We start from the raw sequence: 24,278 nt of genomic DNA, 5'->3' as shown, positions 1-24,278 counted from the left end.
ACATCATGTGATTAGTTTGAGTCCCAAACTATAAGGGGAGAAGAGACAATTTCAAGCCATGTCTATCTCTTTATTTTGGTTCTAGGGTTAAATAATTAACTTTCCTGTGTACCTCTCCAAATATGTTTATATCTGGGTATATGGAAATCCATGGCTTCTAGAGCAGAAGAGACAGAAATCATAGTGCAGTGGAACACAGGGTAAAGAAACACTAGGTATGGAGGAAAAAAAGCCTGAGAGCATAATGAAAATGCACAAATAATTAAGAATATAAATATGGGATTCATTTCTGAAATACAGCCCATAAGAATTGAAAGGCACTTCTGTAAGTTTGAAAGTGATTAGTATTTAGGGAAAAGAAGAGGGAATTTCATGAACACAGTCCATATACTTTGAAGGTAAAACATAACTGCTCTCATTAAGATATTTTATCATGAAGATCAGTGGTTCTCAAAGTGGTCCCTCCATCTGCATCAGCAATATTAGCATCACGAGGGCATTTGTTAGAAATACAAATTCTTGGATCTCATCCCCAGATTTACTCAAGCAGAAATTCTGAAGGTAGGTCCAGCAATTTAGGTTTTAATCAGCCCTCCAGGTGATTCCGACGCATACTGGTCTGAGAGCCACTGATGAATATAGTTAAGCGTTCTGATTTAACAAGCCTGAGTGTTGGGTTTGTGCTGGCATCTGGCAGCTCCTGCTTCAGTTCCTCCAAAGTAGATTGGGATGTGGGCAGGGAACAGAGAGAATGAAGGGACAGATGAAATATACCAAGGCATCTATGGACTTTCCTTTATTAAAGCACAAAGTCTCAATGATGGCCCTAAATAATTAAAGGAGAAAAGGTAATAATAAAAGGGAAACAAAAAATCTATTTTATATAAAACCTGTTTCATATATTTGCAAAATATACTCAAAGTATCTAATTTCTCCAAATAAAACATGGCAATATAGTTTTTAAAAAAAATTATTATTGAAATATAGTTGACATACAATGTTATATTAATTTCAGGTGCACAGCATAGCGATTTGACAATTCTATACATTATCCAATGACCACCATGATAAGTGTAGCCACCATCTGTTGCCATACACTTTATTACAATATTATTGACTATGTTCTCTATGTTGTACTTTTGCCATAGTTTTTAATTTTGGAAAATGTGCCTACAGCTGTGTCTTAGACTGAAAGGACATAAACATTTCCTACTTTATACTCTTCATAAAAAATTCACAATAGAATTGGAAATTCATTGGCTATATTGAGAAAATTTGGCAGAAAAGGGGCAATGACTTATAAGTCACATAGCAATGTTATCAAAGTAGCAAAAAATTTTTATTTAATACTGTCTTGAACTGGATTTATCATAAAAAACTTAAAAAGCAGTTCTCTAGTATTAAATCTATGGCTTATTGTGAGATGATATATTTGTAAATATAAGTGAGCTAGCTTGTTGAATACAAGCATACATAAAGTAGCAGGGCAAGACACAAACTCCTTGCATAATAAATTATCAACATAGGGACAATGAAAAAGTATTTATACAAAGTTATATTAAGTGGATTTCACATTGGATTTTAGTTTTTAACCACATTTAACAATACCCTAAAGCTTTTCTAGATTTCTAATGTCTACTTCTTTTAGCAAAGTAGGTTCTGGGTGAAATAAAGGGGAACTCTTGTACATTGTTGGTGGGAATGCAGCCACTGTGGAAAACAGTATGGAGGTTCCTCAAAAAGCTGAAAACAAAGCCACCCTACAACCCAGCAATTGCGCTACTGGGTATTTACCCCAAGGATACAAATGTAGTGATCCAAAGGGGCACCTGCACATAGCAGCAATGTCCACAATAGCCAAACTATGGAAAGAGTCGAGATGTCCATTGGCAGATGGAAAAAGAAGATGTGGAGTATATATATGCAATGGAAAATTACTCAGCCATCAAAAAAAAAAATCAAAACGAAATCTTGCCATTTGCAACAACGTGAATGGAACTAGAGGGTATTATGCTAAGTGAAATAAATCAATCGAGGAAGACAATTATCATATCATCTCACTCATATGTGGAATTTAAGACACAAAACAGAGTATCATAGGAGAAGGGAGGAGAAAAATAAAACAAGATGAAATCATAGAGGGAGACAAACCATAAGAGAGTCTTAATCATAGGAGACAAACTGAGGGTCACTGGAGGACAGGGATAACTAGGTGATGGGCATTAAGGAGGTCACGTGGTATAATGAGCATAGGTACTATATTAGACTGATGAATCACTGACCACTACCTCTGAAACCAATAACACATTGTATGTTAATTAAATGAATTTAAATAAAATTTTTAAATGCAAAAGTAAATAAATAAAACTATATAATAGTTAAGTAGGTTCTATAGTTCGCATAGACTCAGATATCTGCTTTCTCAGTGACTGTGACTTGGGATAATGTGATCTCTGTGAGTCAGTGTTCTTATTTGTAAAATGGAGCGCCTATATCTAATAGAGTTGCTGTGGTGATTAAACAAGAAAAGGGCGTGGAAGACTGGCACATGCTGAGCAATCAACAAATATTTCACTATAAATAATAAAAGCAGATAAAAAATTTAAAATCAGGACCCTGTTTGGTGTCATTTTCTCTCCTTCCGGTGTCTTCCCCTATCTAGCAGACTCATGCTACCCGGTCTCTTTCCCCTAGAGGACAGAGAAAAATCCACCTAATAATTTCACAGCAAGACAAAAAAAAAACTCAAGATCTCATATATTCTCATTCCCTACTCCCAAGGGCTTCCTCTGGGAGGGAAAAGGTTTCACTTTGTAAGGCATGTGTAGCTCAGAATATTATTTTTTTTTTAATTAATTTTTATTCGTGTTCAATTTACCAACATACAGAAAAACACCCAGTGCTCATCCCGTCAAGTGTCCACCTCAGTGCCCGTCACCCATTCCCCTCCAACACCCGCCCTCCTCCCCCCTTCCACCACCCCTAGTTCGTTTCCCCGAGTTAGGAGTCTTTATGTTCTGTCTCCCTTCCTGATATTTCCCAACATTTCTTCTCCCTTCCTTTATATTCCCTTTCACTATTATTTATATTCCCCAAATGAACGAGAACATACACTGCTTGTCCTTCTCCGATTGACTTATTTCACTCAGCATAATACCCTCCAGTTCCATCCACGTTGAAGCAAATGGTGGGTATTTGTCGTTTCTAATTGCTGAGTAATATTCCATTGTATACATAAACCACATCTTCTTTATCCATTCATCTTTCGATGGACACCGAGGCTCCTTCCACAGTTTGGCTATTGTGGCCATTGCTGATAGAAACATCGGGGTGCAGGTGTCCCGACGTTTCATTGCATTAGCTCAGAATATTATTACTCAATCAGTGTAGTTTCCAATACTGAAGCATCTCAGGAGGGGACTTCTTGCAGACTAGTACTGGGAGAGGTTGGTGGGCACCTTCACTTGACTGTCCCTTGAATTAGGTGGATAAATACTTACCTCAACTATGCATGAAGTTGGTCTTGTTCCTTAAAATTAATATTATTTGTAAGGTGATTTTTAGATATCTTTTAGATATCTTCTTACATCCAAGAAAAGTATTACTACCTTGAATTAGTTACTGATTATTATAAATAATCAGAAAATAAATAACTTCTCTAGTTCCTTATTTTTCAGCCACCTCACTATATACCACTTCCAGATTGCAAGATTTAGAGTGATTAGAATTAGTTACTGATTATTATAAATAATCAGAAAATAAATAACTTCTCTAGTTCCTTATTTTTCAGCCACCTCACTATATACCACTTCCAGATTGCAAGATTTAGAGTATATCATACAGTTTAGGATCTTGTTAGAAAATCTAAGTTAGGGATCCCTGGGTGGCGCAGCGGTTTGGCGCCTGCCTTTGGCCCAGGGCGCGATCCTGGAGACCCAGGATCGAATCCTACATCGGGCTCCCGGTGCATGGAGCCTGCTTCTCCCTCTGCCTATGTCTCTGCCTCTCTCTCTCTCTCTCTGTGACTATCGTAAAATAAAAAATAATAAAATAAAAAAAAAGAAAAAAAAGAAAATCTGAGTTAAAAATGTTGCAGTGAGAAAAGATGGAAATGTTTGGTTAAGAGATTACCATTACTTAGATTTTTTTTCCTCTCCAATGTATTTGTAATCAATTTATCTTTTTTTTTCTTCAATTTATCTTGATAATGGACAGTTATATACCCAACAGGCACCCAAAACTCAATGTGACTAAAATGCATGCAGTATCATTCCCATCAAATCTACTTGCCCTTCTGTATACTGTCTCTGACTGGTGGTACTGCTGTTATTCATGCTGGAGACCTGGACTCAACCTAGACTTCCTGGCTTCCATGGTGAAGTGGTCATTCAATGTGGCCAATTTCAGATCTTTAATCTTTCTCTAGGTTTAGTGTTTCTCTACAGAAGCAATACAAGTGGGAGAGGCAGTGTGGTGAAGTAGTTAAGGACATGGGACTCTGGAGCTAGCTGGCCTGGACTCATATCCCACCCAGTCAGCACTTAATAGTTGTGGGATCTCTGAAAAGTTACTAATCCTTTCTGTGCCTCAGATTTCTCATCGGAAATGTGATTCATGATTGTATACATCTTTGAGAATTGTGAAAATTAAGTAAGTTTATTATACAAAGCATTTAAAAATAGTATCTGGCAGGGGCACCTGGGTGGCTCAGTCACAGTTGAGCATCTGACTCTCGGGTTCAGCTCAGGCCATGATCCCATGGGTCATAGGACTGAGCCCTGCTAATTGGGGAGTCTACTTGAGATTCTTTCCCTCCACCTACTCTCTCTCTCTCTCTCTCCCTCTCCCTGGGATAAATAAATAAATCTTAAAAAAAAAAAAAATTAAAAACAGTATCTGGCACATAGTAAGTTTTATATGGATACTAGCTGTTAACACCATCACTATCATTTTTGCAGGTTGTTTAGCATTGCTAGCCTCTGGGTACTAAATGCCCAGCCACTGCACAGTAACAAATGTCCTCACATAATTCTGAACTCCACTTTTTCCTTTCTGTCCTCTCCACTTCTGTCCTGCCTCAATGCTTCTTCACCTTTTGACCAAAATCTCTTGTGTCATCTCTCATCACACTGCAAACAGTTCTAAAGACACGGATCTTGTCAACAGCATGGTATACACAAAGCTTGCGGGTGGCAGCTGCCTTCCCCACCTGCCTCCATTTACTATTACTATTCTGCACTCATTCTATATTCCAGTCAGACTGTCTGTTCATGGTTCCCTGATCTTGTCATGCAGTTTCACAACTCCACGGCTTTATACTTACCCTCTGTCTGTCTGTGAAGCTTCCACTCATTGCCATGGATGGTTTCTTCTCACCTGCCCACAGGAGGTACTAATGACTCCCACCTCTGTGGCTTCTACCTTGAGCTCATTCCTAGTGTGACACCTAACCTGAGTATTATAATGACTGCTATGTCTCTTTCTCTGTTACGTTGTGAGGTCCTGCAGGGTGAGGACTAGTCCTGTGAATGTGTCCTCAGTACCTGACAAATACAACATGCTCCATGGAGCTTTTATGGATAAAAGAGGCAGAAAATCTTAAAAGTGGTTTTTTTTTTGTCTAGTACCTATATATAATTTTTTAAAAGGGAAAGTTTAAAATGACATACCTGTTCCATTGATGTTTCATGAAGTTCATTAAGATTCAAAGTATAAATCCCTTCTTCAGCACCAAATATCAAATACTGATCTGAAATGACAAAAGTAATTCACTGGTTTTGATATGTAAAATACTTTCAAAAAGGACTTATATACAGATTGAGTAAATATGTAATAACATGAAGAAAGAATTACTGTGATTGATAGGCAATAAATATATTTTAATACAAGTAAGTGGATAAACACTGTAACTTAGTGAACTGAGCTATATGTAAATACCAGCCTCAAAGCAGTAAGGCAAACTTTTATGTAAAACGGGTTTTGAAGACTGGACTGCTAGGGTTCTTCACTCATCAGGGGGTGCTGAGAACTGGCAGAGAATCTGTAGCTCCTTTTCTAAAATTTCTTTAATAAAGGATCATGTACAATTGATATACAGAACATAAATAAAGAAGAACTGGTACAGCTTAAAGATATTTTTGCAGATGGGTGACCATTATAGCAGTAGCATTAAAAAACCAGGATCTGAAAACCAACCAACCAACCAACCAACCAAGCAGGATCTGGCCTATTCAAAAAGTTAACTAAAACTTGGACAGCTCCTACTCAGTATCTTTTAGAAGATGGTACACTAGTCATGGTCCTGTCTGATCTGCTTTGATAATAAAAAACAGGCAACAACTTCTCCAAACTACACTGAGGTATGCTGAGAACTGAATGCCAAGAGTGTTCCTATACTGCCCATAATTTAGGATTAGTGCTGGCAGATTAAAGGCATAAGCTTTGTTGTCTGACAAAACAACTGAACTGGGTTCAAAGTGCAGCTCTACTCCTGACTGGTGATGAAACAATGAACCTCTCTGAATTCATTCTCCTTATCTGTGAAATACCAGTTCCTACACCTTGGATTTTTAAAAGATTCAGTAAGACGACATGTGGGCATGTACTCACATAGATCTTATATACACAGATACTAAGATACAGATATATAGTGAAAGAATGCAGATAGTCTTTAGTCAGGGAGTAATGACGATTCTTATTATGATCTCCTTTAAGATGGAGAGGTCCTCTAAAGTGGTCACTATACCCTGGATCCCGGGTAGTTAAACTCCTTTAAGAACAGCTGTACCTAAAACGCAAAGATACTGAATGTGCAGCAGCAGAAAAAAACTTTTCTAGAAGTAATTAGGGTGACATAGAGTACATGGTTTCACTCTATTGATATGGGCACCACAGTGAAATTTCAGTGTCACGGGTCAACTCAAACACTGCTAACAACATAAAGAAACATATTTACTTTAAATAATTTTTAAAAATCACAACCAAAATTTTTTCAGAAAGGTATTCAGAACATGAAGAAAACTGAATGCTTTCATGACCTCAGTTTAAAAAACAAATAGATAACAGATAAAAACATATGGTACTACCTCTTGTATCTGGGTTTATCCATGATGTTGCACAGTGAATTTTCAAAGGACATCCATTAAAAACCTTCGAAAAACATGCACCCATCTGGAAAAACGAAGAAAAACCAAGCAATACAATATTCCCTGATAAGAAGTAAATCAAGATGAAAATTTCATTTCATGACTTATATTGTTATTAATCATTGAATTTAATATTACAACATGAAACAGGTATAGCTGATTTCAAATTCATATTACAGACTTCAAAACATGGGTCTGTACTCATTAAAAATAAAAAAAAAACATAAGCCATGCGCTTAATTCACCCTGGATAGATTTAATAAAAAGCTTTATTTACGTTAATATTTATCAAGCTCATTTACAAGTCTTTCATATAATAAACACCTTATCAGGAAACATAATACCATTCATTTGAACATTTTTTTTTATCTTCAAAGAGTAAAATGTTAATTTTGAAACTGTTGTTTAGGTCAGAATAAATAAATATAAGAAGGTTTATTCATTTAATCACTTTTACTACCAACAACTTGGGGGGAAAAGAATACAAAAATATTTGGTGAGAAGAGCACTGTGCATCATTTTATAGCTAGAATATTTTCCTCAAAAATATGGAGATGATATCCAGAAACAGAATACATTACTATAGTCGATTATAATGGATTATAAAAATGTTAATGTAAAAAATAAAACAATAAACCTTAAGATTTCCTTTTTACTCATAGAAGCCTACCAACCAATATTTTTTTAAGATTTTAGTACCAAAAAACAAGCACCACCTGGCAGTACCATCAGGTGGTAGAAGACCAATAAAAAATGTTTTTATGGTGCAGGGCAGAAATTGTATCATTTAAACTAATTCTAGGCATCCCTTGCTGGCTCAGCAATTTAGTGCCTGCCTTTGGCCCAGGACACGATCCTGGAGTCCTGGGATCGAGTCCCACTTGGGCTACCTGCATGGAGCCTGCTTCTCTCTCTGCCTGTATCTCTGCCAATCTCTCTGTGTGTCTCATGAATAAATAAATAAAATCTAAAAAAAAAAAAAAAAAAAGAGGAAACCTAATCTTGATAATTACTCTTTAAGACAGCTGCCAAAATTTGTATGTGGAGGTGCCTGCCAAACTCCTAAAAATCCAACTGATGAAATGAGGTGCCAAACAATCAAACCAACCCAACCTAAGCTAGTCTGCATAGTTGATCCTAGCTGGCTTTTCAGTTATGAGCTCTTCCCTGTCAGCTGCACACCTGACCCGAGAGTTTTGTGCTATGGCCAAGCAAGAAATCTTGTCCCGTTAAGGGTCTCTGATAAACTTGGGAGACCTTTGCTCTCAAAACTCTTACTTTATAAGATAAGGTATAAATAATTATATCTTTTTAATATTTATATCTTTATGAAGAAACTAAAAAAGGCTAAAAAGAAGAGTCAAAAAGTTACAGATTAGAAACGCAGCTGACACCTTCTAAATTAGTGTCACACTATGTTTTAGGTTTTTGCAGTAGCAAAAAAGCAGTTCTATCTATACCAATGCACAATTACACTGAGCTAATATAATTTTAATCCTAGGATAGCATGCTCTAATCCAAAAAACAAAAAGCAAAACCAGGACAAACTGGAACACAGGAGTATATCTAGGTTCTAGTTCTAGCTCTGGTTGGAACTGGGTGGAGTTGTGCAAAGATTCTGGGGTCTGTTTCATTCATGGTCCAAATAAAGAGTTCGGGCCAGATGGTCGTTTAATATTCCTTCTAGTTCTAAACTTCTGTTTTTGATAACTGAAAACGCTAGAAGGGGCGCCTGGGTGGCTAGGTCAGTTAAGCATCTGCCTGGTCTTAGGTCATGGTCCTGGGATCCAGCCCAGCATCAGGATCCCTGCTCAGCAGGGAGCCTGCTTCTCCCTCTGCCTGCTGCTCCCCTGCTTGTAGTCTCTCTCTCTCTCTCTCTCTCTGTCACAGAAAGAAAGAAAAGAAAGAAAAGAAAGAAAAAGAAAAGGAAGAAAGCAAAGAAAAGAAAGCAAAGAAAGAAAATGCTAGGAAAAAAATGGGTCATATCTACATTTTGTACTTCCTACTGTATCCATGTGCCTTTTCCACATTTTTTAAAACCTATCTACAAAGATTATTAACAATTTTTGGAATAAAGGAGCTTAAAATGTATAATTTATCATAATTTTATTCTGAAAAGCTACTTTTCAGATATAACAATGTTTATTTTTTTAAAAAGATTTTACTTATTCATGAGAGACAGCGGGGGGGGGGGGGGGGCGGGCAGAGACACAGGCTGAGGGAGAAGCAGGGCCCATGCAGGGAGCCCGATGCGGGACTTGATCCCGGGACTCCAGGACCACGCCCTGGGCCAAAGGCTAGCGCTAAACCGCTGAGCCACCCAGGGATCCCCTAAATTAGCAGTCTTACAGACTTTTTCAATAATAATGGAGAATCAAACAGGTAAAAAATCTAACCAAAGATACACAGTCAATTATCTGCCATTGTATTTAGCTTGAAAACAATCTATCTGATATTTATACTTACATGTACTTTAGGTGTTGGGGGTAGACCGTTACTAATAGGCTTCTAGAAAAAGAATACATGCATGAATACACTTTTTTTTTGTTGCTGTTTGGTGTAACAATACTGTATTTCAAACATATATATCAAATAAAATACATGAATACTTTTTCTTTGTAAAACAAAATATAATAGGCTGAAGTTCTCTTTATTTTTTTAAGCTCTCTTTAACTCTTCTACAGTCCTGATACATGCTCCCCCAAAAAACTGGTTCAGTGTGTACCCTTCCAAACCTTTTTTCTAGACAACTATAGGTATTCATATATTTGTGTATATTCCCATTTTTGTGCATGTGTGTGTGTGCGTGTGTGTGTGTGTGTGTGTATATATATATATATATATAACCCACAGAAAACACTGTTTTTGTGTGTGTTTTAGAACAAATAGTTATGTACTATTTTATCAACCTCTTTGCCTTAATGTTGGGCCTTGGACAGATCTTCATATCAATATACACATCTGGTTCATCTGTTTTAACTGGAGCACAGTATGAACATACTTTATTTAGCTATTCCCTAATTATTAATGGATTTTTAAGTTATTTTTCATTTTTTACTGTAACAAAAATGCAGAAATAATCACCCTGGCATACATCCTACTATGCAATGTATGAATGACTTTTTTAGGGTATGCTGTGGAAAGAGAAACCACTGGAACAAAAGGGCTGCACCTTTTACCCTTTGGCAGATACCGACCACTGTCCTTCTGAATGCTCATTTCATAACATACCCACCAGCAACGTTGGAGAGCGCTGGTTCTTTATGGTTTCACAGACAATGTTATCAAACTGATCAGTAAAAAATGTTTTCTCCTTAATTTGCAGGCCTCTGATTGTTAGGAAAATTGAGAATATTTAAAAACCAGTTTATTCATTATCTATATATTCTCTTCTGTGAATTGTCTTTTTCCCTCTTTTACTGAGTTATCTTTTTTCTTATCTGAGTTCTTTATATAATCTAGATTTGAATACCATATTAAACACATTACAAATGTCTTATCTAGGTCTGTTGATTATCTTAACCTTGTTTACAATGTCAACTGAAGTTTTACATTTTGATGGATTCAAATTTATCAATCACTGGTCAAAGTATACTGATAATTATAAGGAAGAGTAAAAATTGCATAACTGTTTATCTACAACATGCTCAAGAATGTGAAATATTCTTCTAAGGGGCTACATGACTTGGAGTATAAGATTTGTCCCCCACAGAAGGAAATCTTTGAGATTATATACTTTAAACAAATTTTATGAAAGTCTAGACTTCTCTGGAGGTTAATCTTAATATTTTAACGATGACATCCTAATTTTTTCTCAATCTAAGTCAAAATTATCTAAATGGAATGACAAAAATTAAAAACTATTGTTAATTGATATCATATAAATAAATGATACAGATGAAATATTCTGTGTAGTACTACTTCTGTAACTACTACACAGTTTTGAAATTAAGACTATTTGAAATTTTACTTTGTAGATATGTATATGAGGATGTACAGCCTATTACGGCTACCAATTTCTGATAATTTTTTTTCCATTTTGCAAATAATTTATGTACTTAGTTTTATATTGATATCCTTAAATTATGTTAGATTATCTACTTTAGCAAAACATTTTTAATTAGGAAGCTCTAAACCTTTTAACTGCCAGATTTACATTAGATATTGACAGAACTGGCTGTAAATAATTTCAAGCTGGTGAAACTGTAATCATTCAATATGTCATGTATACTATTTATCTTATGATACAGTCATGGACATATTTCAGAATTACTCTTAGGTTCACTACTACAGCATAGTAATTCCTTCTAATGAAATAAGGTAACAGAGTGAATTAAAAATGCATACATAAAAAATGTATACATCTCCCAAAGGCTTTTATGCTGTACTACAGAACAGTAGGTTGTATTTCTGTACTACTACATTAACAGGACTGCTAAAATTTAAACTGATGAAAACAAAGAGGCCCTGCTCAGTTGGAGAGACTTCATAAAAACTTATTCCTGAAGGGCATTTTATGCTTTTGTTAACATACTACCTAAATTTCACAATTACGATGGATAAAGCCAGTTAAATGCTTTAACTGAATATAAAAATAAAGTTTGTCATATTATGTCATGAAATCTTAAAAAAAAAGTTGACTATCAGATATAGTACAAAAGCCTCTAGCAATGTGCTTACTACATAAAAACATAGCTATATGCGCAGAAACATTTGAAATGTACTATACATATACTATAAATATATGTGTATATTATTATACACAAAAAATTAAAATCTCATTAGCATCTGAATTGAGGACTTTACGGACTTTTTTTTTAAGTATTACACTGAAAGGTAAATGTTAAAATATTTTAATCTCTCAATAAAAATTATTTATGCTTTATAATTGTGTCACAGTGTTTTATCCAAATTTGTAACAGGAATAAGCTGCTAAGGTTAATTTCATCTTACCTGAAGTGTTATTTTATATCTCCTGGAAAATAATTTTTTCTCATTAAGTTTTTTTTTTTGAGTAGTAATACCATGAATTATGTAATCTACAGTCAGAAATTTGTCCTGAATAAAAGTTCTAGCTTTCCTTATCTGTCCATGTCCTTTCCATAACTTTTTGAGACTGAAAAATGAACTTTTAAAGAATCAATCTCATCATAATGAGAATAATAGTTACCTGTATACAGAAGGTTACATTTTATAATACACTATTATAACAAACTGGACACCATTCAAGTATGTCACAGCAGTTACTTTTTTAAAGATTAAGCAATCTATTATCATTATAATTAATATATTAAATACTATATTATAAAATCTATAATTGTCAGTTTCATTAATTATAACGAAACTAACTTAACACAATGAAAAACACAAGTAGAGCTTATAAATATAAATACCTACTGGTACATCTTTCTTTTCTTTCCTTGAAGGGTTTGTGCCTCTGTGTTCATTCTGTTGATATAGTGAACCATCTCGTTCTCCATTTAACTGGAAGGAGCTCACTCCATTTCCTTCAGTAAGATGTTTAAATATATTTTAAAAGGATTAATTTTCATGAAAACTTTCATTCAGAAAATCATCAAGTAGGAAAGAAAAATAAGATCTCTCAGACAGTTTCTGCCTTCATTTGGAATCATCCCATCAGAAATATTTAGCACTCAAGAAAAAAGTCTTATACGCATGTTCTGCTACTTAGACCTCTATTTTTCTCATACAAATTTAAATCGGATTTTATCTAAGCACATATATTGTGTAAAAGACAAAGAAATACTGAATATATAACTACTTTTAGGAAAGGGTAATCTGCAGTATGTTATCCAGGAAACTTTAGTTGTTCTTTTTTTTTAATTGCTTTTTATGCATAACATCCAAGAATATATATTAAAACAGCATCTTCTAGTATTAATTTGGAGGCAAATATCCAGTAATAGTGACAATCATTTTTCTAAAAATGATAAATAAAATAAGGAAGCTAGAGTAGTACCCTTCTCTTTTTCTAAAACACAAGTAGCCTACAACCTGTCCCTGTCTGTTCAGAATTCAGTTTCTTCTGTTGCCACCTAAGATAAATGATGAATTGAGCATTCACAATTCTCCAAGAGGGAAGAGGGCTAGATACGAAATGAGAAACAAGGACATTTGAATCCCAGAATGGGTCACAGGTACTCCTGTCATATAAACACTTCAAACCGTGTGGCAAAAAGCAGAAAACATCAACTGCCTTCCTTCTCTCCTCCCTCAAAGGAATTTCAAATATTCCCTTAAAAGAAGGATATCCTCCATTTTCTTTACACAGTACTAAACCCTAGTAACATGCTTCTCTCACCCTTCCTTCCCCCATTACCTTACCTAAAGCAATTGGCTTTTGTGGAGGTAATCTGGGAGGCGGTGGTCTAGGTGGAACTTGGGATGGCTTTGCAGGGCTCTCTGATGTGGGACATCTCTTGATAGTTCCTTGATTATCATCCTCAGTAGAATGAGTTTCCTGTGGTATGAATATGGACTTAGGCTGAAAAAATACAGAAAAGGAAACAATGATTAAACATGAAATTACTAGTTTCATTCAAAAGGTAAAACATTAAACATTTTCTCTTACATATTAAATACTATTATATATCAGGCTTTTAAACTGTGTTTACTAGCTAAGCTTCAAGATTATTCAACTATCTGATTATCTTACATATATCCTTAAAACGTACAATAATGGGTTTTCTCAGAAAAAAAGGCCCCTTAATTCCTTCACAAGCTTTCCTACGTAGACTTGCTAAGTAAAAATATTTTTTTCTGATCTCCAATTTAAATGAGTCTCTTTTTATTTTAAATATTCAGGCTAATCAGATTTCAGTTCTTTACAATGCTAAACTGTCTGTTTTAGATGACTCAATGTCTTTTATGCTAATGCTTAATCTTTTAAGCTAGGGCAGGAGAAGATACCAATTAAAATTTTATCATACTGGAGAATACTAACACAGCAATATGGAATGGCTGAGAAACTTTCTGTGCAGGCATTGAAAAAAACTCCGGTCAGCTGACAGCTTAGAGAATTTATAAATTCTTATAAATGTGTCCCTTATTAGGAAGATTGCTTGCTGCAGCACTTATCTTTTTGAAATTCTAATGTAAAACTAAACAAGCAAGTGCAATATTATCTACCTATGTGAATCATAATTTTTTTCAAAACAAAATATAGTAGTACCACTGGATGCCAAGACTGGTCAGACTCCAATTGTCATTTATAATCCCTAATTTCAAACCTTACTACAGCTCATTTTATAACTAGTTCAATTTTATAACTAAAATTTGCTCTGCATATAAACTTATAAAATAAATTCATATTAGTATTACTATATTAACCCATTTTGTTTTTAAAAATACCATCAGAATAATTTTAGTATTTTATGATGCTTTTGACAAAAGGATTTTGTTGATAAAAATTTCTGAAATTACTGTCCTATCTTGTATTTTTAATGTAAAAGTACCTTCTGAGAGTTACACATCTATGATGATAAATTGCTATCCATTACTCATTCTCAGGAAATCTGTTACTAGTAGACCATACATAGATTTTGAAAGAAAAAATCTTACAAAAAATGTGAGATTTCCAATCAGATGAAATAATACTGACTCATTATTAATCATTTTCAAGTACAAATTTCTAGAACTTACTATTTAGAATAAACACTAAGTGATGAGATAACTAAAAAAAAGACAAATAATCACAATCATATATCATGGTTAGTAACTTCTTCATGATTTTTTTTTTTGTGGCTCCAAGTGAAAGTAAGCTACAGAGAAACAATACAGTACGAAAGTGGCAGATCACTCACACACACACACACACACACACACACACACGTAATTCAAACTGAAAATCCTGCTCACCTTTGGTGGCAAAGGAGGTGGAACTTTCGCTTTCATGGTTGAACTATAAAAACATGAGAGTTTAGAATCAGAATTGAATTGTTACTAAAATATAATTAATTTTTCAAAGATATGGAGGAAAATTTGCATAAACAAGTTCCCTTTTCTGAGATTATGAGTGTTTTCCAAAGTATTCTGTGAAATGTTCAAGTTATACTGAATGACTTACTCAGAAGTAATTAAGGAGATATGCTTTCTTGGTTTCAAATTAAAACAGGAAGATAACTACAATTCCAGTTTATATCAATCAGAAGGTAATTATTATAAAAAACATAAGTGGCAATTAGGTTAGGGAAAAATAGCAAAATGATATAGTATAAAAATACATTACAAGCCTCATTTTTACTACTGTTAGATATGAAATATTTCTGATGAAGCTGATCAAAAGCTACATATATTTGCTGTAAAATTTTAGGTAGAATTTATTTGATTGAAGCTAAAATTCATTAAAATTCATTACTGGGGTTTTAGATGTACAAAAAAATTGGAAGATGAGGGAGCATAACTCTCAGATGAGGAAAGGGAGGCTGAGAGGTAAAGTGACCTGACTCAAGGTCACAGAGTAGTGAGGTACAGAAGAAAACCTATGCCTCCATCCCTCCAGCTGTTAGGTGTCACTGTACCATGAAACTGCACCTTTCTTTAAAGGAAAAAGAAATCTAAAAAAACTATGTATTAGTTTCACTTCACTAAGTGAAAATATGCCCTCTTTAAAAACACACTTATATCCAATGTATGTGTTTATTTAAAACATATCAGATGAAATTTAATCAACCAAGTACAAGCTTCTTTGTAGTCGTAGAATTATAGCATCTTCAAGTTACCAATTTACGACATTAAACTATAAGACGTATTTACTGTTTGTTAATTAGTTTCTTTCAAAGTTGTCATTAGCCAGTGCCTTGAACTGAATTTTGTCCACTAAAATTCCTATGTTGAAGCCCTAATGCCCAATGTGATTGTATTTGGACATAAGGCTTCTAGGGTAAGGTTAAATGAGATCATAAGGGTGGGGGTCTTGATTCAACAAGACCTTGGAAGAAGAGGAAGAGAGATCGTTCCTTCTCTCTCTCTCTATACACATTGAGAAAAGGCTATCTGAGGATATAATAAGAAGGCAGCTGTCTACAACTCAGGAGTAGGGCCCTCCTATTCCTTAGATAAAGGAACTGAATGGGCAGTTCCTTTATCTAAAATACCCAGACTCCAGAGCTGTGACAACTTTGTTATTCAAGTCACTCAGTCTGTGGTATTTTCTTATGGCAGCCCAAGCTAAAACAGACTTGCTTGGTAACAAGAATACCCAAATATGTGAAATACCACATATATGTGAAGAAGAATATATATGTGGTACCCATATATGTGGAATACCACATATATGTGGAATACCACATATATGTGAACAAGAATACCACAAATATGTGGAAGCAGCTTTGGAACTGAGTAACAGGTAGAGGCTAGAAGAGTTCTAAAGTACATGCTAGAAATATGGACGCTAAGAGTAATTTTGGTGAGAGGTCAGAAAGAAGAAAGCTGGAGAAAAAGTTTCCATCATCTTAGAGTACAAAAATAATCATTCACAGAATGTTGGTAGAATGAGGATATTATAGGATATTCTGCTGAGATCTTAGATGGGAATGATAAACATACTACTGTAAACAGGAGGAAAGGTGATCCCTGTTATAGAAAGGCAGACAACTTAGCTGAATTGTGCTCATAATCTAGTGTTTAGTGAAAGATTAACTAAGGTCATAAGAGTGGGTCCCTCACTGGACAGGATTGGAGGCCTTCTAAGAAAAGGAGGAGAGATTTCTCTCTGCATATATGGACTGAGGAAAGCCCATGTGAACCTGGTGAAAAGGTAGCCATCTGCAGGCCTGAAAGAGATCTCTCATCAGGAACTAAACTGGCCAGCAGCTCGAGCCTGACTTCTGAGCCTCCAGAATTGTGAGATAAATTGTTTAAACCACCAGCCTATGGTATTTTGTTAATGCAGCTTAAGCTCACTAATACAACTAGAATAGAGAAAGAAACTGTGGTATAATCCATAATACTAAGTTACTAAAGATATTAAAATTACTGGCAATATTAAGCTGTCAGATTTATGAAACCAAGCCAAATAATACCTTCTCTTTTATCAAAAACAGAAATAGAACTTACTGTTTAGATTCATCATCATCCCCTTCATCATCTTCTAAATGTGCCACATGCCCTCTAAGGACAAAGGATAATTCCACTGTCACTAAATGGACTTTAACCAAAATGGCTTAATAAATTTTAGAAAATGCAAGAAGGGCTACTGCAAGACAGAATTTTATTTCTGCAGCTTTACAGGATTTAGAATTAAACAACAGTACAACTTCAGGCTATAAGATGGAGAAAGGGGCAGACTTTACTCTTCTATGACGAGAAGTATTTTAAGCTTAATTAAAAATCAAAATTACCGCTGATGTAATTCTTCCTCAACAGACTTCAGAAGACTCCTTAAAACAAAAACAAAAACAAAAAATGTGAATAAATAAGCAAAGGAATACCAAGTACATATTTTCATCACTTTAACCTTACCCACAAATTTTTAAATTACTTTTTACTACTTACTAACATCCACCACAATGATTTCTATACCATAGAACATCAAGTTATACTTAATAATATATCTCTATTTTCTGTTGCTAATGTCTTTACACATGTATTTGAAATGAACAAAATAAATCCTAATGTCTACTGAAAAATACCAATTCAAACAGAGGACAACCCACCATGAAATGTCACAATAGGACTGACACAACCATAATTGCAGGGTCATAGTCAGGGGTTTCCAGGATTCAAATTTACCTGGAACATTTTACCTGACACCTGAAATTATATTTTCTTTTTTTTAAAATAAGGAAGGTGACACACTTTAAAAAAAACATGCTCTCAGGCAATCCTACAAAATGAAACTCAACATGTTGGATCTCTGCAAAAGCATGCATGCATGTGATGTGAATACATGAATGTAGTAGCACTTTGCTTTCACAGAAGACACTCACTTACCTGAAGTATCTGTTCTCCAGTGGTGTACTGGCAAACACATTTACACTTTTGGGAGACTAAGCCTGTATCAGACCAGGTGTGAGGATTTTATCATTAGGAGCAATTTATGACACTCTGGTATTCAGGAATGTAAGAGAGCACTCATGGCATTCCTGAGGTTCCCTTGCTTCTTTTCACTGCAAGCTTATCTCCTACATTACACTCTTCATAAAAACTCTGTAGCTTTCTTAAAGCCAATGGGATAGGGAGAAATATGGCTACCGAAAGACTGAGGTAAAAGTGAGTCCACAGAAAATTTACTTTCCTCCAAAGTTGTAAGGCAGTACCTTCTAACCATTTTCTCCCTCTGATATATATTGGAAAAAACTGTCCTTAAAATTATCAAAACATAAGACCAAAGAAACTGAAAGGTACGGTTAGCTGGTATAAACAATTAACAGAATAGATTTTGGTATTTGGTATTTTAATTAGGCCAGCTTACTAACAATGTAAGTATTAAAAAATGACAAAGCTCTAGCTCAAGTGTAAATGACATGGGAAAATCATAAATTAACTGCAAATCCTACTTTGCAGATAAATAAAATTGAGGTATGTCAATCAAATTTATCATCCTATTCACAAAGCCCCTCAAGCGCTAGCTCTAGGAAGGCAGGAGCTTTTGACTTGAATCAGGAAAGCAAAAATGATGATGCCAGGTTATGAATCTGAGTCCTGCCTCTGCCTCTGTAAGCTGTGTGGACTTCAAGAAGTTACTCTGATTTCCCAATTCTTCAGTTTCCATGTCTATAAAACAGGAATTATAACAGTACCTACATCAAAGTGTTTATCTAAAGATACACTGAATATGGTTAAAATGCTCAAAATAGTAATTTAGAATATATTTAAGTACTCAATTAGTATTTTCTTTATTATGATTGACTAAGCAATATTCCTTAAACTAGCAATTCTCAAAATGTTGTCTAGGGATTTCTGAGGTCCCTAAGTCTCCTGTACGGGGTCTGCAAGAACAAAACTATTTTCATAATACATATGATGTGGAAAGCATTTACCTTTTGCACTCTTATTGAGAATGAAACTCTGGAGTTTTCCAGAGATTACAAAATGTATAACACAACAGATTAGTAGCAGACATGAGAATCCAGCTGCCTTCTATTTAAACCAGATATTAAAGAGATTTGCCACTTTTCTTACTATTATTTTGTTTCAGAAAAATAGCTGTTTTTCATTAAAAATGTTATTAGTGGGCCCCATCAAAATGTCTGTTGAATTACACTTACATATATAAATAATCACAATTATTTGCTGCTTCTAAGTCTCATGAGAGGAATCAAGCAGTGTAACAAGGAAGGTATCATAAAGAGGTGCCACTTAAATTGGTCCTTAATGACGAGGAACTTTTTAAAATACAAACATAAAAATGTTATTTATGATAACATGTAATGAGTATATTACTATTTTAAATAAGTCAATATTTTAAAAAGGTCTCAGTGTAAATTTCCAATACAATAAATATTGACAGTTATAACCTATATAAACAAAAGCTCACCGGAGTCCTCAACAATTTTTAAGACTGTAAAGGGATCTTGAGACCAAAAATTGAAGAGGTGCTTCTTTAAACTATTTTACTAAGTTAAACACAGTACCCTCTGAAGTGTACTGTGGGTTTTTATATCATTTTAAAAGCTATGAAAAACACTTTTTCATTACATATAACAATAGTTTTTTTGGGAGGGATCTCTTTTTCCAGTAGAGAAATAATCAAATTTGAAAATAATTAAGACGGAAATTAAAAATGTAGTTTCTTTTCAATTGCCATATTTAATTGGATTTACACAGCAGTCCACTTTAAAAGGAAAAAAAAAAAGAATCTTCCAGGGATTGTTAGGTTCTCCAAAAATAAGAGAGAAAGGCTGAATAAGAACACAGAAAAGCAGCTAGCCTATGGCTAGGGACTCATGTAAAATTTTAATTTATTTACTTGTAAATCTCCTATATGTTATAGATATTTTGTTTATAGAATTCATGAAATTTTAAAGAAAAGTAGGATATATGATTTGCTTCTCAGGCTTTTTAAAAGAGAAAATGAAATATCACTAAATTTGCTAAGAGGTTCATTTATAGTAAATACTGTGTTTTGAGTGTCCTAGAGAAAAATACGACACTGATTTAACCAACAAGATTGGGTGTTCTACAATGAACAGTATCACTATTCACTAGTTGATGTGGATTGTTCTGTTATGAAAATTTTAGAAAGTAATGAACAAAATAAAACAAAAATGATGCCCACAGATACTGAATTACTAAGTCAATCTAAAATAACTACAAAATCTGGATGCAAGGTTAAAAATGGAACAATATTGCAATATAGATTTAATCAATAAAGTGAAGAAACTGATACAGGGAAGGAAAAACCACAGCCAAAATATTTAGCATATTCAAATTAGGTAAGAAATTCACACTGCTGGTTACTAAAATCTGAAATTGCCTAACTGGCTCAAAATAATCTTTAAGTATTGTCCTGATGATATTTAAAGACAAAACAACAAAAACCTTCCTATTTCTTTAAAACCAAAGAACAGTTCTATTCACTCATATTCATATCACATTCACAATCAACAATTACTTACTGAATAAATACTACAGATAAGGGCAATTAACAAGCATTTACTAAACCCTAATTGTCCTAAATGCTTTGCAATGATTACTACATTTTACCCTTAGCACCCTACAAGGCAGGGACTATTATAATCCCCATTTTACTAGAGAAAATGGAAGTAAATTCCTCAAAGTTACATAGCTTACAGGAAGAGACTGTTTTGACTCCAGGCCTGGCATTTATTACGACTATATATTCAATTGTGCCAGGAACTGTGTAATTCAGTTTACTCTTCATTATCTAAGACTGTAGAATAGAATCTATCTTTAGAATTTTTGCTTTACATTAAAAACAAAGTCAAAAATAAGTTTTATTTTAAAAATGGTATTTTGTTGGTTTTAAATGATCAGAAAAGTTGATCCCAATAAGTGTTTAAAGAGAAAACAAAACCCAGTAAGTCAAAATACTATCAATCTACTAAGAAAAACAAAAAACCTGCAAACTATCTTAGTTCCTGTTTGGTCTGGAATAGGTAGAAACCCATAAATGGAAATCTGTCTGCCTGATCACCTATGGAGAAAGCAGGAAATCCTGTGAGTTTTAAAACACTGCCTAGTCACAAGAATAAAGCAGACATATCAGTACAGTAAGAGAAGTGCTACATCCATGCTCATGTCACATGTATGTATATACCTGTACACGAAACACAGCCAAAGGTCAAACTTTTGGCCAACCTACCTTGCCAGTGATTCGTTATATAGAATACAGTTCCTTAAGCAGGGATCCAATTAATCAAAAAACGAAGGTTGGGCAAATTATTAACATTTTACCTAGCCAAAGTAACTATATACTATGAAAATGTCTAACAATTCAATTAGACAATGGGAACTAAGGAATCTGGAAAAACATTTAGTGATGGGCCATATTTTTTTTTTTTGCATTTCTGCAAGTATATAATTTAAAAATTTATTTAAGATGAACCAAAGAAGTATAAATGAAATATTTCTCCAAATTATCCACTGTCTCTTAAAATATACCAAAATTTGCCAACAAGGTCCTTAAAACCAGTGACCTTAAATTTAGAAAAAATAACATAAAAACACTTCAGAATTTTTATTTACTAACCACTATAAGACAAATTTTCTTTACTGTCCATCAATGAATCAGGACAGATTATAAATAGCACATAGTTCCTATTTAGATAAAATTTCATTTTTCTACTAAGGAAATTTTATGCTTATTTTCTATTTTAGGAAACCTAAATCAGGTAATTTTAAAAACTTCATCGTATTTAACTCAAGTTCAGTTTAAATCAAAACTGATGCCTTTCTCTAGGTTGTCATTCAAAATCTTTTGTGTTGAGAAAAGATAGTGTATTTAAACACTTCGTCAACAAAAAAGGAGAGAGACATGATATTGCATTATTTTTAAATTTGAGCTACTCATCTTTAGTCACCATTTCTCAACTGCTTAACTTAAAGTATGGATGGATGGACGTATATTTCTCAAGTCTTTAAGTGAAATCCTACGTTGAAATTTTGAGTTGTTCTGATTATCACAACAACATCTATATTGCTGGGAGATTTTGGCAATTTAAATAGTATTTCCTTACAAATTAGATTTTATAATGATAATCTATCCATGAACTCAGGAAATGAGAACCTACTGGGAAGGGCAGAGTCCTATCCCCTGACCTTGGTGACTCAGGAGTATGAGGAACTTAACACTATTATACCTTGTAAGCTGCCTTTTCACCACAGTGCTGCATCACCCACACAGTCACTGGCATAGAAGAGGCCTTAGTAATTGTTGGATTTACTTCTTACATGAACTGATAATTCTTAAGACACTAGACACATTTTAACTATTATCTGCTTTTTGAAAAGATCTCAATGGCTATAAAGTCAGGATAAAGATTTCTACAGAGTATGAATACCAGCTATTTTCAGAGCCAACACACCTGGAACATGTACCAAAGCAAGTTTTATAAGGAATAAACAGGTCAACTTTAAAAATAAAATTAAAAAAAATCCTGAAACATATATTGTCTTCAGTTGGAACATACTTCATTTCCTCTAACAAGTAAGATCTACAAAGTAGCTTGATATAAAAACCTTAAGGTAATTGTCCCCATTATGACAATTACTGACTAAATGATTAGCAAAGTAGCAGTGAAGAAAAGTTAAAAGCATATTATAAAACATATCTACCAGACTAATATAATTTACTTCTGCAAATATTAAAACATATATTAAATATATTTATTATATATAATAAAATATAGTAAGTATAAATACATAATAAATATATTAAAATATAAAGTAACTTAATTATTCTTGAACTTAAACTTAATTTAAAAAGAACTTTACTTACTTGTTTGCACCCAAAAAGTAACTACCTTGGTGTCCTTGTCCATATTCTAGTTGTAGATCCTAACAGTATAAAATTACATATTTAGCAAAATAGTAGTATCACAAATGATACACAAATATATATATTTTAAAAGAGAAACCCCAGACTGCAAATAAATCTGTATTGCTATATGTTCTTAAAAAAAAAAAAAAAAAAAGGCATAGTAGGACTTCCAACAATAAAGTGTGTCAGAAGTTTGTAGTTGTGGTTCACGTATTTATTTAAGTTCTTTATTTTCATGGGAACTTGCTTGAATAATATATGCAAGTTTCATTTATGGTTATTGCTTTTGTAGTTAAAATTTGCAAAAGTCAGTTTTAGAAAGAAAAATGCTCAAGGTATTTGATATCAAGCTATAATGAAGGAAAAATGATTACAGAAGAGAACAATAAAAATCTTGACCTTGTATATAAGATGTACAAGAAGTATATGTGTGTGTGTGTGTGTATACACACACACACACAACAATCACATATTTCTACCATAGTTTCAAGCAGGTAATAATTTTTTAAAGATATAGAATAGGATGGTTTTTTAAAGTAAATTCTATAGATGAATACGCATATCTAATTTAAGGTTGTAAATTACACTTAAAGGATTTTTTAATAATTTTTTAAAGAATTAAGTAGCAAACCTTCAAGTAAGCATTAAGGTATTTTTTTTTTTATTAAGGTAGTTTCTTAACTAGACATTTCCACTGAATGCTACAGATTGTAGAGAGTTAAGAATTGAAATTCAAAGGGACTAACAATATATATCTTCAACTGTCTTCTTGAGGAACAATAATGTTTTCTAACAACCATGGAAAATACAAAGTAAAGCTTCCCTTCCTCCCCTTCTTATGTCACTGTATTTCAAGCATGGTTTTAACAATAAAGAGGGAATATTTAACATTTTAAATAAATTTTATTTTCATTAGAATATAGTGTAAAGTGTTTCCTAATTATACAAGTTATTGCCAAATGCACAACCAGGATTTAGTGCAAAAGATATCTCCTTCAGGTAGCCTTCTAAGACTATGCAGGAAGAAAAGTGCAACCTCTTCCATGTCTCCACAGCATTTCATATACATAGTTCTCCTCTAGCACTCAGACTGTCTTTTTAATTAATTTATTAGACAAGTTCATAAAAAAAATAGGAGCCAGGCTGTAAGCTCCTCAAACAAAGGGATA

At 33.7% G+C, this 24,278-nt stretch overlaps 1 protein-coding gene across 5 annotated transcripts in view; it reads right to left on the bottom strand.

Annotated features, from left to right (window-relative positions):
* The window catches only part of MAP4K3 (mitogen-activated protein kinase kinase kinase kinase 3), a 185,161-nt gene that overhangs the window by 21,852 nt on the left and 139,031 nt on the right, over window positions 1–24,278 (bottom strand). For 3 of the 5 annotated variants that reach the window (XR_005987929.1, XM_041756085.1, XM_041756088.1), the window contains 9 exons: window positions 23,068–23,126; window positions 17,507–17,545; window positions 17,223–17,276; window positions 15,024–15,066; window positions 13,491–13,650; window positions 12,543–12,652; window positions 9,612–9,653; window positions 7,086–7,170; window positions 5,670–5,749 (listed from right to left, as the gene is read on the bottom strand). Coding sequence is in view for 4 of the 5 variants with exons in the window: in XM_041756085.1 (XP_041612019.1) it covers window positions 5,670–5,749; window positions 7,086–7,170; window positions 9,612–9,653; window positions 12,543–12,652; window positions 13,491–13,650; window positions 15,024–15,066; window positions 17,223–17,276; window positions 17,507–17,545; window positions 23,068–23,126 (672 nt within the window). In the remaining variant the exon portion in view is untranslated. The remainder of the gene's footprint in view (window positions 1–5,669; window positions 5,750–7,085; window positions 7,171–9,611; window positions 9,654–12,542; window positions 12,653–13,490; window positions 13,651–15,023; window positions 15,067–17,222; window positions 17,277–17,506; window positions 17,546–23,067; window positions 23,127–24,278) is intronic. The other 2 variants (XM_041756087.1, XM_041756089.1) reach the window with 1 other exon arrangement.

Source organism: Vulpes lagopus, chromosome 5 (assembly GCF_018345385.1).
Source record: "Vulpes lagopus strain Blue_001 chromosome 5, ASM1834538v1, whole genome shotgun sequence".
Lineage (NCBI taxonomy): Eukaryota > Metazoa > Chordata > Mammalia > Carnivora > Canidae > Vulpes > Vulpes lagopus.
Note: the sequence above shows the minus strand (reverse complement) of the source record. Positions and strands in the feature narration are given on the sequence as shown.